Raw genomic sequence first — 16,939 nt, 5'->3', positions numbered from 1 at the left:
TAATTATTGGTACAGCAGTGGATTCAAGTCGATTCAAAACAAATTTTAAAAAATTATATTCGACAAATACAATACTGAAGCAACCCAGATGAATTTAAAGTTTCAACGATAATTTTAAGTAATGATTTCTACTACTGGTAAATACTTTAAAGCACAAATCCCATTACGCAAATGCAGGTTCAATTTACATTAAATTGAATTTGTGAAGAATTCACAGAAAGAACAAACCAAGTGTCTCAGTAATTTTCTCCAGACAATAGCCTACACTGTAGTATCGAACAGAAAGCAGGCCCCAATGCTGCATAAAATATTTGAAAGCTCGACTTTTCGACCTCAGATGTCTTGTATTATACTTGTGCGGTGTTTATACTCAAAGGTTACACAGCAGGTTTGGCCTCAGGAACAGTATAATAACATGTGTGGGAGACCACCTTCTCCTGAGACTACTTTCAACAATCGCAAAGTGTATGTTTCTCACTGCTGCTGGGACAAGCAAGCATAGTCGAATTTAAACAACGTGACCACATCATAAGTAACAGACTAAATCCAACAAATATGAATCAGCTATCTCTGCGACAAGATATATTCAAATTCATCACAGATAATCCCATTGCCACAAACTTGAATGGACTGCATAATGGCATCTCTGTGATGTATCCACAGAAAAGGCAGGTTCTTTGTTTTCTTTATTCATGAGCTTCACAGGTCTCTCGATCTTTTTAAATGTTCTTCAATTTTTTTAAAATCCTGAACACAGAATAAACCTACAGCTAGTTACACGCTGTATAAATAGAACATATCATGGGCAGCACGGTAGCACAGTGGTGAGCACAGATGCTTCACAGCTCCAGGGTCCCAGGTTCGATTCCTGGCTTGCGGAGTGTGCACGTTCTCCCCGTGTCTGCGTGGGTTTCCTCCCACAGTCCAAAGATGTGCAGGTTAGGTGGATTGGCCATGATAAATTGCCGTTAGTGTCCAAAAAGGTTAGGTGGGGTTACTGAGTTACAGGGATAAGATGGAAAGCGTGAGCTTCAGTAAGGTGCTCTTTCCAAGAGCCAGTGTAGACTCGATGGGCCGAATGGCCTCCTTCTGCACTGTAAATTCTATGATGATCAGGATGTAGGGCAATGTCATGGGTAAACATCTGTGATGATCCAGAAGTAACACAGTAAGGATCATTTATAACTTCTTTAAGAGGTCTGTGGAATCTGTAATTGTTTTTTTAAATGTTTGAAAAAGACTTTTAAGAGTTTGCATCCATTGTGAAGGGGCTGATTGTAATTTGTTTGGATCGGAAGAAATACCAATCCACGAGACCTGGTGACCCTTGACCCTCGAAGCAGTACCAACAGGTCAGAGGTTAACGTACAAAAACTGTGCGGCTGGCCAACACAAAGGAGACCTGGGGAAGAAGGCGGTCAGCACACAGATGCAGAGGAGCTCTTGTAGGAATGAAAAGCAAGTGGAATAAAAAGTTAAGATGCAAGAATAGCTAAGATATGCTAAAGAGTTGGGTGTTTGACCAAAAGTTGCCAAACTATGAATCTGGGTGTTAATGGTTCATTGTTTGAAAATGAAATTTAGAGAGCTATACCATCAGGGTTATCATGATCCATGGCAGAAAGGGTTCAGAGAAACATGCCCTGCTGATGATAATGGTACCAGGAATCTTGAGGATGAAAGTTATTGTGGGGTAGGGCTCCTGACCTTTATTGCGTGAATGAAAAACAGCATATAGTGGAACGGTGTAGCCATGTAATGCCATACTTGGTGAAGGAGAATGCATGTAGTTGTATAGGATATCAGGAAAATAGCAATGACATGAAAATATCAGGGAAACCCAAGAAATTTGAATATTTCCTGTGGGTTATATATTTTGTTAAATCTGGGAAAATATAAGCTGCTTGAGGCAGAAACAGCTTTGGCTATGTTAATGAAACTGATGTCTTTGATATGCTGATGAGCTTAGCAATACTGCAAACAGATGTTTACCTAAGGTATGTGGATAACAATGGGGAACAGAGTTTGAAGGGACTTGAATAAGACATTAAAGGTTCAAAGGAAGAGATGTGAAGAGAGGGTTATAAAGTGAGTATGTTTTACGTTTACACTTTAAAACCTCAAGTCAAAGAATTTGGAAGAAGTTAGGGCAGATAAGGTAAGAGCAATGGGGAGATCCGATATAAGGAGGCAATTAAACCTATGCAGGGAATCCGTTTCTAAGACCTCAGCCAACAGCAGGAATAGCTGTTTAACTCCCAGCAGGCAGTGTATATGAAGAAAGGCTGTCTTGAAAAGCAAACTGTTTGCTCTAACTCAGAAGCAACCCCAAATAATATAGCTGCCGGGTGTGGTAACTGTTATTGGATTTTTAAAACAGTTTTAAAAATCTTAAAGGTATTGTGGGACATTCAGGGAGAATTGGCTGAAAATAGCTAAGTAAAGATTGTTTGGAACTGTGTAAAATTGGTGATATGGTTTATAGCCATTGCCTTATTTAAGTGCACTTCTATTTACTTTATTGTTTATTTTATTTCTTAACAAACATTAATTGTATTTAAAATCATCACAAAACAACTGCAATATCATTCTCTTGGTTTCATACCTTTCCTCACATTCCTCTTTGAGTGAAGGGTAAGGCTCATAGAAGGAGGGAACCCTGGGTGACTCAGGATATTGAGGCCATGGTCAAAAGGAAGAAGGAGGCATATGACATGCATAGGCAGCTAGAATCAAGTGGATCTCTTGAAGAGTATAGCGCTTGTCAGAGTAGAGTTAAGAGAGAAATAAGGAGGGCAAAAAGGGGACAATAGATTGGCTTGGCAGATAAGGCGAAAGAAAATCCAAAGAGCTTTTACAGATACATAAAGGGTAAAAGGGTGACTAGGGAGAGGTAGGGCCTCTCAAAGATAAACAAGGTCATCTATGTGCAGATCCAGAAGGGATGGGAGAGGTCCTAAATGAATATTTCCCGTCAGTATTTACTGTTGAGAAAGCCACAAATGTTAAGGAAATTGGGGAAATAAAAAGTGATGGCTTGAGGAGTGTACATATTACAGAGGAGGAGGTGCTGGAAGTATTAAAGCTCATCAAGATAGGTGAATCCACGGGACCTGATGAAATGTATCCCAGGACATTGTGGGAGGCTAGGGAGGAAATTGCCAGTCTCCTAGCTGAGATATTTGAATCTTCGACAGCCACAGGAGAGGTGCCTGAAGATTGGAGGGTAGCAAATGTTGTGCCCTTGTTTAAGAAGGGCTGTAGGGATGAGCCTGGGAACTGCAAACTGGTTAGCCGTACTTCTGTAGTGGGTAAATTGTTAGAAAGTATTCTGAGGGACAGGATCTGCAGGCATTTAGACAGGCAAGGGCTAATTAGGGATAGTCAGCATGGCTTTGTAAGGGGAAAGTCATGTCTCACGAATTTGATTGAGATTTTTGAAGGGGTAACCAAGTAGGTAGATGAAGGCAGTGCGGTCGACGTTGTCTACATGGACTTTAGCAAGACGTTTGGCAAGGTACCGCATGGTAGGTTGTTACAATCGGTTAAATCTCACGGAATCCAGGGTAAGGTAGCCAATTGGATACAAAATTGGCTTGGCGATCGAAGCCAATGGGTGGTTATGGAGGGTTGTTTTTCAAATTGGAGGCCTGTGGCCAGTAGTGTGCCTCAGGGGTCAGTGTTATACGTTATATATTTGTTATACGTATTAATGATTTTAATAAGAATGTAGGAGGCATGGTTAGTAAGTTTGCAGATGACACCAAGATTGATGGCATAGTGGATGGTGAAGAAGATTATATAAGATTGCAACAGGATCTTGACCAATTGGACCAGTGGACCGATGAATGGCAGATGGAGTTTAATTTAGATAAATGTGAGGTGATGCATTTTGGTAGATCAGGGCAGTACCTACTCAGTTAGTGGTAGGGAGTTGGGGAGAGTTACAGAACAAAGAGATCTGGGGGTACAGGTTCATAGCTCCTTGAAGGTGGAGTGCAGGTGGACAGGGTGGTGAAGAAGGCATTCAGCATGCTAGGTTTTATTGGTCAGAATATTGAATACAGGATTTGGGACATCTTGTTGAATTTGTACAAGACATTGGTAAGACCACACATGGAATACTGTGTCCAGTTCTGGTCATCCTGTTATAAGAAGGATATTGTTAAACTAGAAAGAGTGCAGAAGAGATTTATGAGGATGCTGCCAAGACTTGATGGTCTGAGTTATAAGGAGAGGCTGGATAGGCTGGGACTTCTTTCCCTGGAGCGTAGGAGGCTTAGGGGTGAACTTATAGAGGTCTATAAAATAATGAGAGGCATAGATAAGGTAGATAATCAACAACTTTTCCCATGGACAAAGGAGTCAAAGGCATAGGTTTAAGGTGAGAGGGGAGAGATACAAAAGAGACCAGAGGGGAAATTCTTTCACACAGAGGGTGGTGAGCACCTGGAACGAGCTGCCAGAGGAAGTGGTAGAGGGGGGTACAATTGTTTCCTTTAAAAAACAGTTAGACAGTTGCATGGGCAGGGTGGATATAGGGGGATATGGGCCAAATGCGGGCAAGTGGGACTAGCTTAGTGATAGAAACTGGGCGGCATGGACAAGCAGGGCCGAAGGGCCAATTTCCATGCTGTAAACATCTATGACTCTATGACTTTATGACTCACATTATACAAATTGCAAAATACAGTTGAGGGCAGTTGTTTCAATTTTCCCTTCTGGGATTTAGAATAACTCAGCGTTTACTATCAGCCATGTCCTTAACAAAGACATATCTTTGTTGTATGGATGATTTCAAGTGTAATTTATCTTTTTATTTTTTTCATGATAACTTGCATTGGTTCTGATTTGTGTTCAAATAAAAGCGGCAAAAAGTGAACTCTTGTCAGTATTTTCTGTATTCAGGGGTCATTTGGTAAATTTGAATATGTTGATCCACAGTCACCCCAGAGTGATGGTAACACATATTACAAATCCACGTTGTCACCCGGGTGACAGGTCTCCAACTCTATGCAACAGCATGGGCAGGAGCTTAATCACTGAACAGATAGCCACCCACACATATACAGTTAAATTAAATAGGAGAAGAAGAAGGCCATTCAGCCCCTCGAGTCTGCTCCACCATTCAATAAGATCACGGCTGAAGCTCTCTACTTGCCTGGATAACACTCAAGGAGCTTGACACGATCCAGGAAAAAGAAACCCACTTGAGTGGCACCCCACCCACCACCTTAAACCTTCCCTCTGTCTACCACCAACACACAGTGCCAGTAGTGTGGGTCATCTACAAGATTCACTGCAGTAACTCACCAAGTCTCCTTAGACCTTCTGGAATGGGAGGTTGGTTATGTTACACATTGGTACCAATTACATAGCTAAAAAAGGGATGAGGTCCTAATAGTCGAAAACAGGGAGTTAGGAAGTAAGTTGATAAGTAGGACCTCAAAGGTAGTGATCTCAGGATTACTACCAGTGTTACATGCTAGTCAGAGTAGAAATAGCAGGATATATTACATGACTGAAGAGATGGTGCGAGGGAATGGGTTTCAGATTGCTGGGGCATTGGGACCGGTTCTGGGGAGTTGGGTCCAGTACAAATGAACAGGTTGCACCTGGGCAGAACCAGGACTGATGTCCTTGGGTGAGTATTTGCTAGAGTGGTTGGGGGGGAAGATTTAAACTAGAATGACAGAGGAATGAGAACCTAAGCAGGATGACAGTAATGAAAGAAATAACTAAAATACAAAAATGGTAGGCAAGGTGATCAAGGGTAAGAGGCAAATAGAGCCACAGTACAAAGAAACGTTAAGATGATTAAAAATGGCAAAAAGGCAAGTCTAAAGGCTTTGTATCTTAATGCATGAAGCATTCAGAATACGGTAGATGAACTGATCCTGCAAATCAAGATAAATGGATCCGATCTCATAGCCATGACGGAAACGCGGTTACAAGAAGATCTAAACATGGAACTTAATATTCAGGGATATTTGATCTTCAGAAGGACAGGAGGGAAGGAGAAGGTGGTGGGGTATTGGTGGTTACCACTGCTGCCACAGTGTCAGGGACACGGGCTCAATTCTGACCTTGGGTGACTTTATGTGTGGAATCAGCACGTCCTCCCTGTGTGTGCGTGGGTTTCTTCCGGGTGCTCCGGTTTCCTCCCACAGCCAAAGATGTGCAGGTTAGGCGGATTGGCTGTGCTAAATTGTCCCTTAGTGTCCAAAGGTTAGGTGGGAGTACAGGGATAGAGTGGGGAACTGGACCTGAGTTGGGTGCTCTTCCAGAGGGTCGGTGCACAACCGATGGGCCAAATGGCCTCCTTCTGCACTGTAGGTGTTCTATGATATTATCTGCTGAAGCTCCTCCTCCCTACTTTGTCCAGTGTCAAAGTCCCAACTTCGTCAGCAGTCGGTCATTCATCCAGGAGGGTATCCTTTGCCAACCTCCGCTGCCCAGGTGGCGTCGACAGTTTCACATCCCTCTCAGAAGTCCCACCAGTCACTGTTCACAAATATAAGTCTCTCAGCACCGGCAACGGCAAATTTATGCCACTGGTTGAGCAGCTGAGCAATTCTCTTTGTTTCTTAAATATGTTGACCAAGCCATCCATAGGCCTCATGGTTCGCCGACAGCTGCACCTTGATGGCGTCCCAGAAACTGCCTGTTCCCCATGCCTCATTAATGCAAATGTAAAACTGCTCCTCTGTGGCGTGTTAGTGAGTTGATCAAGGAGCTCAACAAGGGTTAATTGGCGACACTGTGGGTTACTGACTGCCTCCTCCTTTGAAAATTATATCACATTCTGGAGACATCAAGATCCATTGACCCCCAAGGGCAGCACGGTGGCTGCAGTAGTTAGCATTGCTACTTCACTGCACCGAGGTCCCAGGTCCAATCCCAGCTCTGGGTCACTGTTTGTGTGGAGTTTACACATTCTCCCTCTGTTTGCGTCGGTTTTACCCTCAGATGTGCAGGGTAGAACATAGAACATACAGTGCGGAAGGAGGCCATTCAGCTCATCGAGTCTGCACCGACCCACTTAAGCCCTCATTTCCACCTTATCCCCGTAACCCAATAACCCCTCCTAACCTTTTTGCTCACTCAGGGCAATTTATCATGGCCATCCACCTAATCTGCACGTCTTTGGACTGTGGGAGGAAACCGGAGCACCCGGCGGAAACCCATGCAGACATGGGGAAAAAGTGCCGACTCCGCACAGACAGTGACCCAGCGGGGAACTGAACCTGGGACCCTGGCGCTGTGAAGCCACAGTGCTATCCACTTGTGCTACCATGCTGACCCATTAGTAGGTGGATTGGCCACACTAAATTGCCCTTTTTATTGGAAAAAAATGAATTGGGTACTCTAAATTTTTTTTTTTTAAAGATTCATTGACCCCTTTCCAATGCACGCCCAAACCCATGCTCATACCCACAATCAACTGAAAATCCAGCCATTGGCTTATAGAACTCTTTGATTAGCTCAGAGATTACCCAGATCGAACATGATGTTAAAGGGCCTGTGCTGTTATTGAGATTATCTGAAGGAGCACTAATAAATAGAAATGTGTGACAATAATAGCTTGCGTGTATATAACATTTTTAATGTGTGGGGACTCGCGATTTTTGGGGTTGGGGTGGAGCCGGGAGTGCAGGAGGCGAAAGAGGCCGGTGTGCTGGCCTTTGCTTCCCTAGTAGCCCGGCGAAGGATCTTGCTACAATGGAAGGATGTGAGGCCCCCAAGCGTGGAGACCTGGATCAATGACATGGCGGGTTTCATTAAGCTAGAGAAGATCAAATTCGCCCTGAGAGGGTCGGTACAAGGGTTCTTTAGGCGGTGGCAACCTTTTCTCGACTTTCTGGCTCAACAATAGGGTACAGGGACAGTAGCAGCAGCAACCCGGGGGGGTGGGGGGGGGAGGGGGGGAAGGGGGAGGGAAAAGAGGGGGGGGGGGCGGATGATGACTATGTTTGTTTATTTAATTTAAATTTATTTTTAAGTTCTTCTGTTGTTCATTGGGGTTGGGGGGGTGGGGGATGGGATACATGCGTCGATACGGTCTGGGGGTGATACAGTTATTATGGGTTATTTTGTTGCATTTCATTGTTTGTCGTTACGTTTTATATTTTCTGTAAAAAATTCCAATAAAAATTATATTGAAAAAAAAAACATTTTTAATGTGATGAAATGTCCCAAGGTGCTTCACAAGAAAGAAATCAGCCAAAAGTTGATTCGGACACACAGAAGGAGGCATTGGGACAGGTGATGAATGGCTTGGCCAAAGAGGGTTTCTTATGGAAGGTTAAAGGAGGCGAGAGAGGGTGGAGAGGCAAGAGCGTTTTAGAGGAAAAATTTCCGAGATTAGAGCCCACCCTGCAGAAGGCACAGAAGCCAAAGGTGGGTGAAGGAAGTGGGGAAGAAGAAAGGTGGCCCGAGGTGGAGGAAGGCGGGGTTATCGGAGGGTTGTTGGGCTGGAGACATAAGGAAGAGCAAAACCACAAAGGGATTTGAACACAGGGATGAGGATTTTAAAATTGAGGCTGGTTCTGCCATTCCCACTCCTCCTGCCGTTCATAAATTCTTCTTCAAGCGGTGCCAACACTTGCTGCAGCCAGAATGCATGTTGCCTTTAAAAGGCTACGTGCTAGCTGGTGCCAGCACTTATATTATATATGGGACGCATTGCTCTGCAATATTCAAGAAAACCTTCATCAAAATTTACATGCAAGAAAAAAAAATTGAAGGATTAAAAAAATTACACATGCAGCTTCCCCTTGATAGCAGATGGTAGGAGCTGTGGGAATCCAAAATATCTTTATTGCATTAATGATACAACACAGCCGACTAATGGCACTACAATTGCAAAAGTGCCCTACACATGCTATCTGGCTTATCCATTTGCCAACATCATCTAGTGATCTGGTATACTTCCTATTGTTCACAGATTAAGATGTTCCATCATCTCGTGTAAGTATTTTCTGCTGTGTCATGGTTATACTGCATTTTACAAACTGAGTTGCACTCCTGGATGAATCAAACGCAAGCACCTAAAATGCAGAGGGGGGGGCGGGAACTCAGTCTCGATAATGATCGCTAAGCTGCGCCCATTCGATGTGATGCAGGGAGCACGCAATCACTGTGCAATTGAAATAACCGTCAGCGTGCCATCCAGCGTTAAACATGCTGCATAGTGGCTGCACACCTCACCAAAAGATCCAAGTTTATACAACGCTGGCGCCATTTTTAGCCAGCACAAAGCCTTTTAAAGACGAGTACATCCTGGCTGCGGCAGCTGCAGCAATTGGTGGTAGAAAAGTTTATGAACAGAAAGTGGGGTGGAAATGATACAATAGGCCAGAGCACATGTTCTAAAGTTCCCCAGTACAGCCTTGGAGCCTTACTGAGTTACCTAAACGGTGCCTATGATTTCTCAATTCCATCGAACCCCTAAATTATCTGAGGTTAATATTGAAAACAAGCTTCTCTTTAGGACCTGTGGAAAATTGTCTGAGAGTATATCAACGAAGGCTGACTCATTTTCAATTATCACCGTGCAGACTTAACTGGTTGCCATCAGATTGTCAGGAGCACTTTATAATCATAGAACATAGAACAGTACAGCACAGAACAGGCCCTTCGGCCCTCAATGTTGTGCCGAGCCATGATCACCCTACTCAAACCCACGTATCCACCCTATACCCGTAACCCAACAACCCCCCCCCCCCCCCCCCCTTAACCTTACTTTTTATTAGGACACTACGGGCAATTTAGCATGGCCAATCCACCTAACCCGCACATCTTTGGACTGTGGGAGGAAACCGGAGCACCCGGAGGAAACCCACGCACACAGGGGGAGGACGTGCAGACTCCACACAGACAGTGACCCAGCCGGGAATCGAACCTGGGACCCTGGAGCTGTGAAGCATTTATGCTAACCACCATGCTACCCTGCTGCCCCGAGTACCTCTCAGTACCTCTGGACTAGGATTGTCAGTACCTCTGGACTAGGATAATATAATAACCAGAGTTCATACTTTTAATCACCATCAAGTAACGCCTGCTGGAAAGCTCATTGCCGGGAATCTCCAATCCTGCGGCCAAGTTCTGACGCTGGTGTGAAAAGTGGCGCGAGCCACTCCGGCAGCAACAGGTCTCAACTGGCAATTCTCCACTCCTTCCGAGGGAGCTAGAACAGTGCCAGAGTGGTCTCCACAGCTCTGGCGCCTAAAAGCCGGTGCACCATGGCCGGCGCGAGTCCGCACATGTGCGCCACAGCCGGTGCGAGTTCACGGATGCGCGTAGGTTCTCATCTCAGCGTGGCCCCCGGGAGATATGGCAGAGCCCTACAGGGGCCTGGCGCGGAGGAACATAGGCCCCCACGGAACTAGCCTGCCCGCTGATCGGTAGGCCCCGATCATGGGCCAGGCCACCGCGGAGGCCCCTCGCCCGGGTTCAGATGCCCCCGCCCCCCCACCAGGACAGCCCCCGCAGACAGAACTCTGAGGTCCCGCTGGGTGGGACCATATGTAACCCACGCCGGCGAGACTCAGCCGAACCCGGCGGGCACTCGGCCCCGTCGAGGCCCGGAGAATCGCCGGGGGGGGGGGGTGGCGCCGCTCTCAATGCCCCCGATCGGCGCGGCGGTGATCCCGTGAGGGCCCGAAAATCAGCACCGGAGAATTGGCAAGCCGGCCCGGCGATTCACCGACCCGGTGTGGGGTCGGAGAATCCCGGCCCATGTTTGTGGAGGGAAGTTTAACAATTTTGTCTTTACAATTAGATAACCTGCTGAGAATCATTGCCCAGTTCCTGCATGAATAGATGCCAAAACGGATGCCAAAAATCATACCCCAGAATTAACTCCCATCGTCAGGAAAGCAGGTACAAAGGGAGAGAATTGAGTGGAGGCTGTCTCTAATTGTGATAAAACAAATTTCAATGCTGGTTTTGTGGCAGGTTCTTCAACACATTTTTCTTTCTATTGCATTGGGATGAGTTATCATTGATCTGTCAAAATCGAAGTAAGCCTCAACCAACATTTTTAAGTAAGGAAACATGCTAAGGAGCTTCACAGGAATGTAATCAGCTAAAAACCTACAGTGAGCCAAAGAAAAAGATATTAGAAAGGATGACCAAAAAGGTTGGTTTAGTGCTGGGTCTTTAAAGGAGGAAAGAGGTAGAGAGGTGAAAGGTTTATGAAGATAATTTCAGAGCGAGGGGCTCAAATGGTTAAGGGTATGGCCACTAATTATGGAACAAAGGAAGTAGCAAATGCGTAAAAGCCCAGAGGTGGAGGAAGGCAGAGCTCTCAGAGAGCAGCAGGGGTTTATGGAGATAGGGAGGGACAAAGGCCATCAGGAGATTTAAACATATGGATGAGAATTTTAATTTTGAGGTATTGCTAGACCAGGAGCTAATGTAGGTCAAAGGGCACAGGGATGATGAGTGAATAGGCTGGCAATCGACATTAAGAGTTTTGCACGAGGCCAAGTTTGTGAAAAGTGCAAAATGGATGGTTGGCCAGGAGAGCACTAACATAGTCAGGTCTGAAGGTAAAAAAAGCAGGGATGAGGAAAGTATGGATGAGAGCTTCAACAGCAGATGGACTGAAGCAGGTGCGGAGACATGGAAACACGTGATGAGATGGAGGTGGAATTTGTCTTTGTGATGGAGAGGTTATGGGGATGGAAGCTCAGTTCAGTCGAATAGAACATCAAGGTTAGAACATAGAACATACAGTGCAGAAGGAGGCCATTCGGCCCATCGATTCTGCACCGATCCACTCAAGCCCTCACTTCCACCCTATCCCCGTAACCCAATAACCCCTTCTAACCTTTTGGCCACTAAGGGCAGTTTATCATGGCCAATCCACCTAACCTGCACGTCTTTGGACTGTGGGAGGAAGCCAGAGCACCCGGAGGGAACCCACGCAGACACGGGGAGAACGTGCGGACTCCGCACAGACAGTGACCCAGCGGGGAATTGAACCTGGCGCTGTGAAGCCACAATGCTAGCCACTTGTGCTACCGTGCTGCCCACAGTTTGGTTCAACCCGGTGGCCAGAGAGAAGGGAGGACTTGATGGTCGGGAGCCAAAGACAGCAACGTTAGTCATCCCAACAGTTAATTGGGGAAAACAGTGGCTCCATCGGTCCTGGATGTCAAAGAAGCAAACAAAGGTGGTTGTGGTATGCACTCTGCCTTTTTGATTTTGTAACCTGTCCACTCCAGCAAATTCAAAAGTAGCAAGTAAGTGTTTTTCGTTTTTCTCCATTGTTGAGAAAATATTAACCGCTGAGATGGACAAGTTTTAGATTTTGAGTTTTAGATCTTCTTTACAATAGAACAACAAAATACTCACCAAATAGGCGTGCGGAAGAAAGTTGTTGACTCGAGAGATACTCCACATGCCCTCAAGGTACTGCTGTGCCTGAATGGTGACTGAGTTCAGAGCATTGCTAAGACCACTGGGACCAACAGTCACTTGAACGCTGGACTTCGAAAGGCTACCTGCACCCTGAGGCCAGCCAAGACCCTTCCTTCTCTCTGTCCCAGAGATTGCATTTCCAGATTTTCCAGGCTGTCTGCTTGTTTGCCCTGTGACTAAGGGCCAGTCTCTTTGTGATGAAAGGGCGACCATATTTTGGGAAGCAATTCGTGATGAAATGCCGCTCACTGCAATGGAACTGTGTGGCGGCTCGGATATCTCCTGACTAGATTGATCAAGTGAATGGACCATTTGAATGGCTTCCTTTCGCAGCTGATTTAGGTGCGTCGCGCAAATCTCACACCGGCTCTCGCCCTCACTTCGACCTTGTTTCGAAGAATCAGGCACTTGAAGCTTGTCAAAAATAAAAGCTGAAAATCCTGGATCCTGAAAAGAGGAGAAAAATCATGAGCCAACTTGGACTAATTGCAAAACGTTCTTTATTAGCTCAGCAGTCACCCCGCCCCCCCTACTAGTTATAAGTCTTTTCAAAACAGTTTGCAAAATAAAATTGATTCATAAATTGTAAGCGGGTCCAGATGTAAACAAAAAATCCTGAAAACAATGATCAAAACCAAACTGGGAGGTTGGTGCTGCACCTGATAACTACACATCTACACACACTCATAATTAACGAAACATCAAAGAGCTGAATGTGCCTATATTTTTAATGCTCAGGAGATGGTCTGGTTTATTGAGCTGTATTACTGAAACATTAATATGTTGCAAAGGGGCTCCTTTGTTGCAAAATCTCATCAGAGGAAAAATAAGCTTTGCAGCATCCTGAACAACTTAATGTGTACTGATAAATTGCTCTAGTATAGCCCTTGCCCTTCGCAATGAATAATCAACCAAATCTATTAACAAATAATTTGTTTTAAGAATGCATTTGGGCTTCCTGATGTGCCAGGGCAGAGTGACCAAATTTTAAATGGCTCTGACCTAGACTATTGTGGCAAAGCCTGTGAATCTGCAACCCATCAGTCACAGTTCTTTAGTTCGCAGCTACCTTCTGAAGTGTGAAAATGTTCCCACTAAGGATATCATTCACAGGCAAATGCCTCTTCCTTACTGTTCGGCAATTTATGTTTTTCTCTTTTAGCAAGACAAATCCCTTTAAACTTCTCTCATGGATGTTCAAGCTTTCAGGGTCCCAAAGCCCTGCGCTGTCATTACTACTCCACAGCGCACAGATATTGCAGCTATCAGCGCAAAAAACACTCATGAGTTAGCCCCCTGTGTATCCTGGTGCATGGTTTAGAAGGAGATTAAGTCCTGCACAGTACAAAGCTGCAACTGAAACTAATACTTCATATGGAAGCTGACCAAACTATGGCTCGCTTAGTATGTCCCAGAACAATTATGGGCCACAGGGGGAATCACCGATACAGCTGAGAATATTTCATACCATGCACACAGCATGAGGGGCTGCAGTAAGGTGTAATAATCCACGACAATAGATGTCTGACTACCATAACCATGAGCAAACCTTTCCTTCGCAAAGGTCACAATGTCTCCAGAGTATTCACTTCAGTTCCACATATACTGTAACGTCCAGTAAAATGACTAATATTATGTAAGCAGTTGGAGACGCATTATGTGAGAGTAACATGTACTCAGGTACAATTACCACTCCAAGGACCTCCTGACTTGTTAATAGACCTCTAGGTTCAATTCCTGATCTCAGCAGAGCTGGCTGATCTGAATCAGAAAGAGAGCTGAGGCTCGATGATGACCCTTGATGACCACCCCCCCCCCCCCCCCCCCCCCCCCCCCACGCCGAGTTCCGATTTTCAAAACGAGGAAGGGAGGGAGGACGTCATGAAGCCCCTCAGGGCAGCACGGTAGCACTGTGGATAGCACAATGGCTTCACAGGTCCAGGGTCCCAGGTTCGATTCCGGCTTAGGTCACTGTCTGTGCGGAGGCTGCACATCCTCCTCGTGTGTGCGTGGGTTTCCTCAGGGTGCTCCGGTTTCCTCCCACAGTCCAAAGATGTGCAGGTTAGGTGGATTGGCCATGCTAAATTTCCCTTAGTGTCCAAAATTGCCCGTAGTGTTGGGTGGGGTTACTGGGTTATTGGGATAGGGGGAGGTGTTGACCTTGGGTAGCGTGCTCTTTCCAAGAGCTGGTGCAGACTCGATGGGCCGAATGGCCTCCTTCTGCACTGTAAATTCTATGATAAGACTCCAACCAATGGTCTGTGAAGCCCTTTGAGGAGCCATGTTAACTGGCCAGGGAGGGTGAGATGGCAATTTTCAATTTGTGGATTGCGGAACCTAAAAGGTCTGGTGTACGTTGGTGTATAGCTGTCAGGCTCAATGTGGGGAGGTGTTAAGATTATTTTAACAGGGTGAAAAATCTTAACACCTGGAGGCCTTGCTTTGGATCATGCACTTTACCTCACATTTGACAGACTGGCCATTTTTGTACCATTTATGCTGTTGGCCATTTGAGGTGCTCTCTTCTGCAAGGTAGCGGCAGGTCCTCTCCTTTGCCATTCACACTCTGCAGGCAGCTCCTGCTTCCAGACTTCCAATTAAGGCATTTATATTTAAAGATCGCTTTGTCTGAGCGATGCTAATATGGCGCGAGACGGGAACCTACGCTTCAGGTTCCCAGCCACAGATTGGAAATCAAGCCCCCTATCTCAACTCTGGCATGAGGAATGGCCACCCGAATGTTCATTATCTGTACAACCACACCCAGCATCAGCTGCTGATTCCATACGGGCAGGATATCAGCGAAGCAAAGCTTAATTTCCCAATCAAAACTTAATGCTTCATTTCGGTAAAGGCTTTATATAAATATAAATTGCTGTTCAAAAATGATTTTAAAATTGCAATATAAGAGTAAAATTCCCAATACAAAATGCGAAGGATATAGCCCCATAACTCTGCAGTCTCAACCCTCCAATCCATACTCTGTTTAAAGTACAAAATCAATGCATTTACTGTATGATTAAAACTGTGGGCGCGATTCTCCGCTCCCCACGCCGGGTGGAAGAATCGCGGGAGGGCCGCTCTGGCACCCCCCGCGATTCTCCCACGACCCCCAAAAGCTCGGAGAATCGCCGCTCGCCGTTTTTCCCGCGATCGGCGATTCTCCGGCCCGGATGGGCCAAGCGGCCTGACGATCCCGACGGGTTCACGCCAGCGGCAACCACACCTGGTCGCTGCCGGCGTGAACAGCGTGCGACAGGTAAGTGTGGGGCCTGTGGGGGGCGGAGAGGGGTCGAGCACCACGGGCGTGCTCAGGAGGGGACTGCCCCGTGATCGGTGCCCACCGATTGTCGGGCCGGCGTCTGTAAACAACGCACTCTTTCCCCTCCGCCGGCTCGCAAGATCAAGCCGCCACGTCTTGCGGGGCAGCGGAGGGGAAGACGGAAACCGCGCATGCGCGAGTTGGAGCCAGCCGACCTGCGCATGCGCGGCTGACGTCACTTAGGTGCCGCCGGCCGCGTCATTCTCGGCGCGCCGCTTTGACGCAAGCGTCAAGGCCCGGCAGCCAAGTTTCCCGCAACGCCGCTCCTAGCCCCCCGGGGGGGGGGAGAATAGGGATGCGAGGAGCGGCCTCCGATGCCGGAGTGAAACACTCCGGGTTTCACTCCGGCGTCAGCCGTTGCGGAGAATTTTGCCCTGTATCTTTAGCACATTGTAAATCATTTGGTTTCAATTGTGACCAGAAATTCACATAATAAAGAAACTTGTAGTTATTCTGGTATCAAGTAAAGAAACCTCTGTCATGAAAGTTCAGCACAAACAATTCAGGGCCAGTTTTTCACAGCTATTTAATTAGAGCAGATTAATACATTGATCACATTTATCAAAGACAATTATCAAATTGTTAGCTATAAAACATGTTTTTCCACATTCTCCTTGTGCATAAAACTTTCCGCATGTATTTAAGTTAACTTAAGTGCTTTAATTTTCATTAAATTTGCATGAAGCAACTTGCCTTTTCAAATCTGCAGGATTCACTTTCTAAGTTCACTTGTATAGCCCGTTAGACAAGATATCTTTGTAAATTCTCTAAATACATTTTATAAGTTGATCATCATTCCCTGAACTTCGCCATCTCTTGTGGCCTCTCTACTGCTATGCTCTCGGTCATTGGCTTGGCCAATTTCTCATAGCCCTCACCACCAACACAGTCCTCCTTTTATCTGCGCCTGGACACTTCTCATCACAAGTCATGTATAATTGCAAACACAAAGTCACAACTTTCTATCCGTTAGCACTCCGGTCACCACAATCACTTTGCTCTTACCAGTTCCACCTATCTTAGTATCCATCAGCTCCAAGTGGCTCACTCTCCGCCACAAATGCCCTCTGCTCCAGGAATTATCCAGGAAAGCAGGATAACCCAGCTCCTTTTCGCCACTGCAAATCACCTGCTTAAATCCTTCTCCCCGAACCAGTGTGAGGAGCTCATGAATGTCTTTGTCACTAA

General features: G+C 46.0%; 1 protein-coding gene across 3 annotated transcripts in view; it reads right to left on the bottom strand.

Moving 5' to 3' along the window:
• The window catches only part of kif26ab (kinesin family member 26Ab), a 267,250-nt gene that overhangs the window by 150,950 nt on the left and 99,361 nt on the right, over window positions 1-16,939 (bottom strand). For all 3 annotated transcript variants that reach the window (XM_038777909.1, XM_038777924.1, XM_038777918.1), the window contains exon 3: window positions 12,364-12,876. In XM_038777909.1, the coding sequence (XP_038633837.1) occupies window positions 12,364-12,876 (513 nt within the window). The remainder of the gene's footprint in view (window positions 1-12,363; window positions 12,877-16,939) is intronic.

The sequence above is a fragment of the Scyliorhinus canicula genome, chromosome 2 (genome assembly GCF_902713615.1).
Source record: "Scyliorhinus canicula chromosome 2, sScyCan1.1, whole genome shotgun sequence".
Taxonomy (NCBI): Eukaryota; Metazoa; Chordata; class Chondrichthyes; order Carcharhiniformes; family Scyliorhinidae; genus Scyliorhinus; species Scyliorhinus canicula.
Note: the sequence above shows the minus strand (reverse complement) of the source record. Positions and strands in the feature narration are given on the sequence as shown.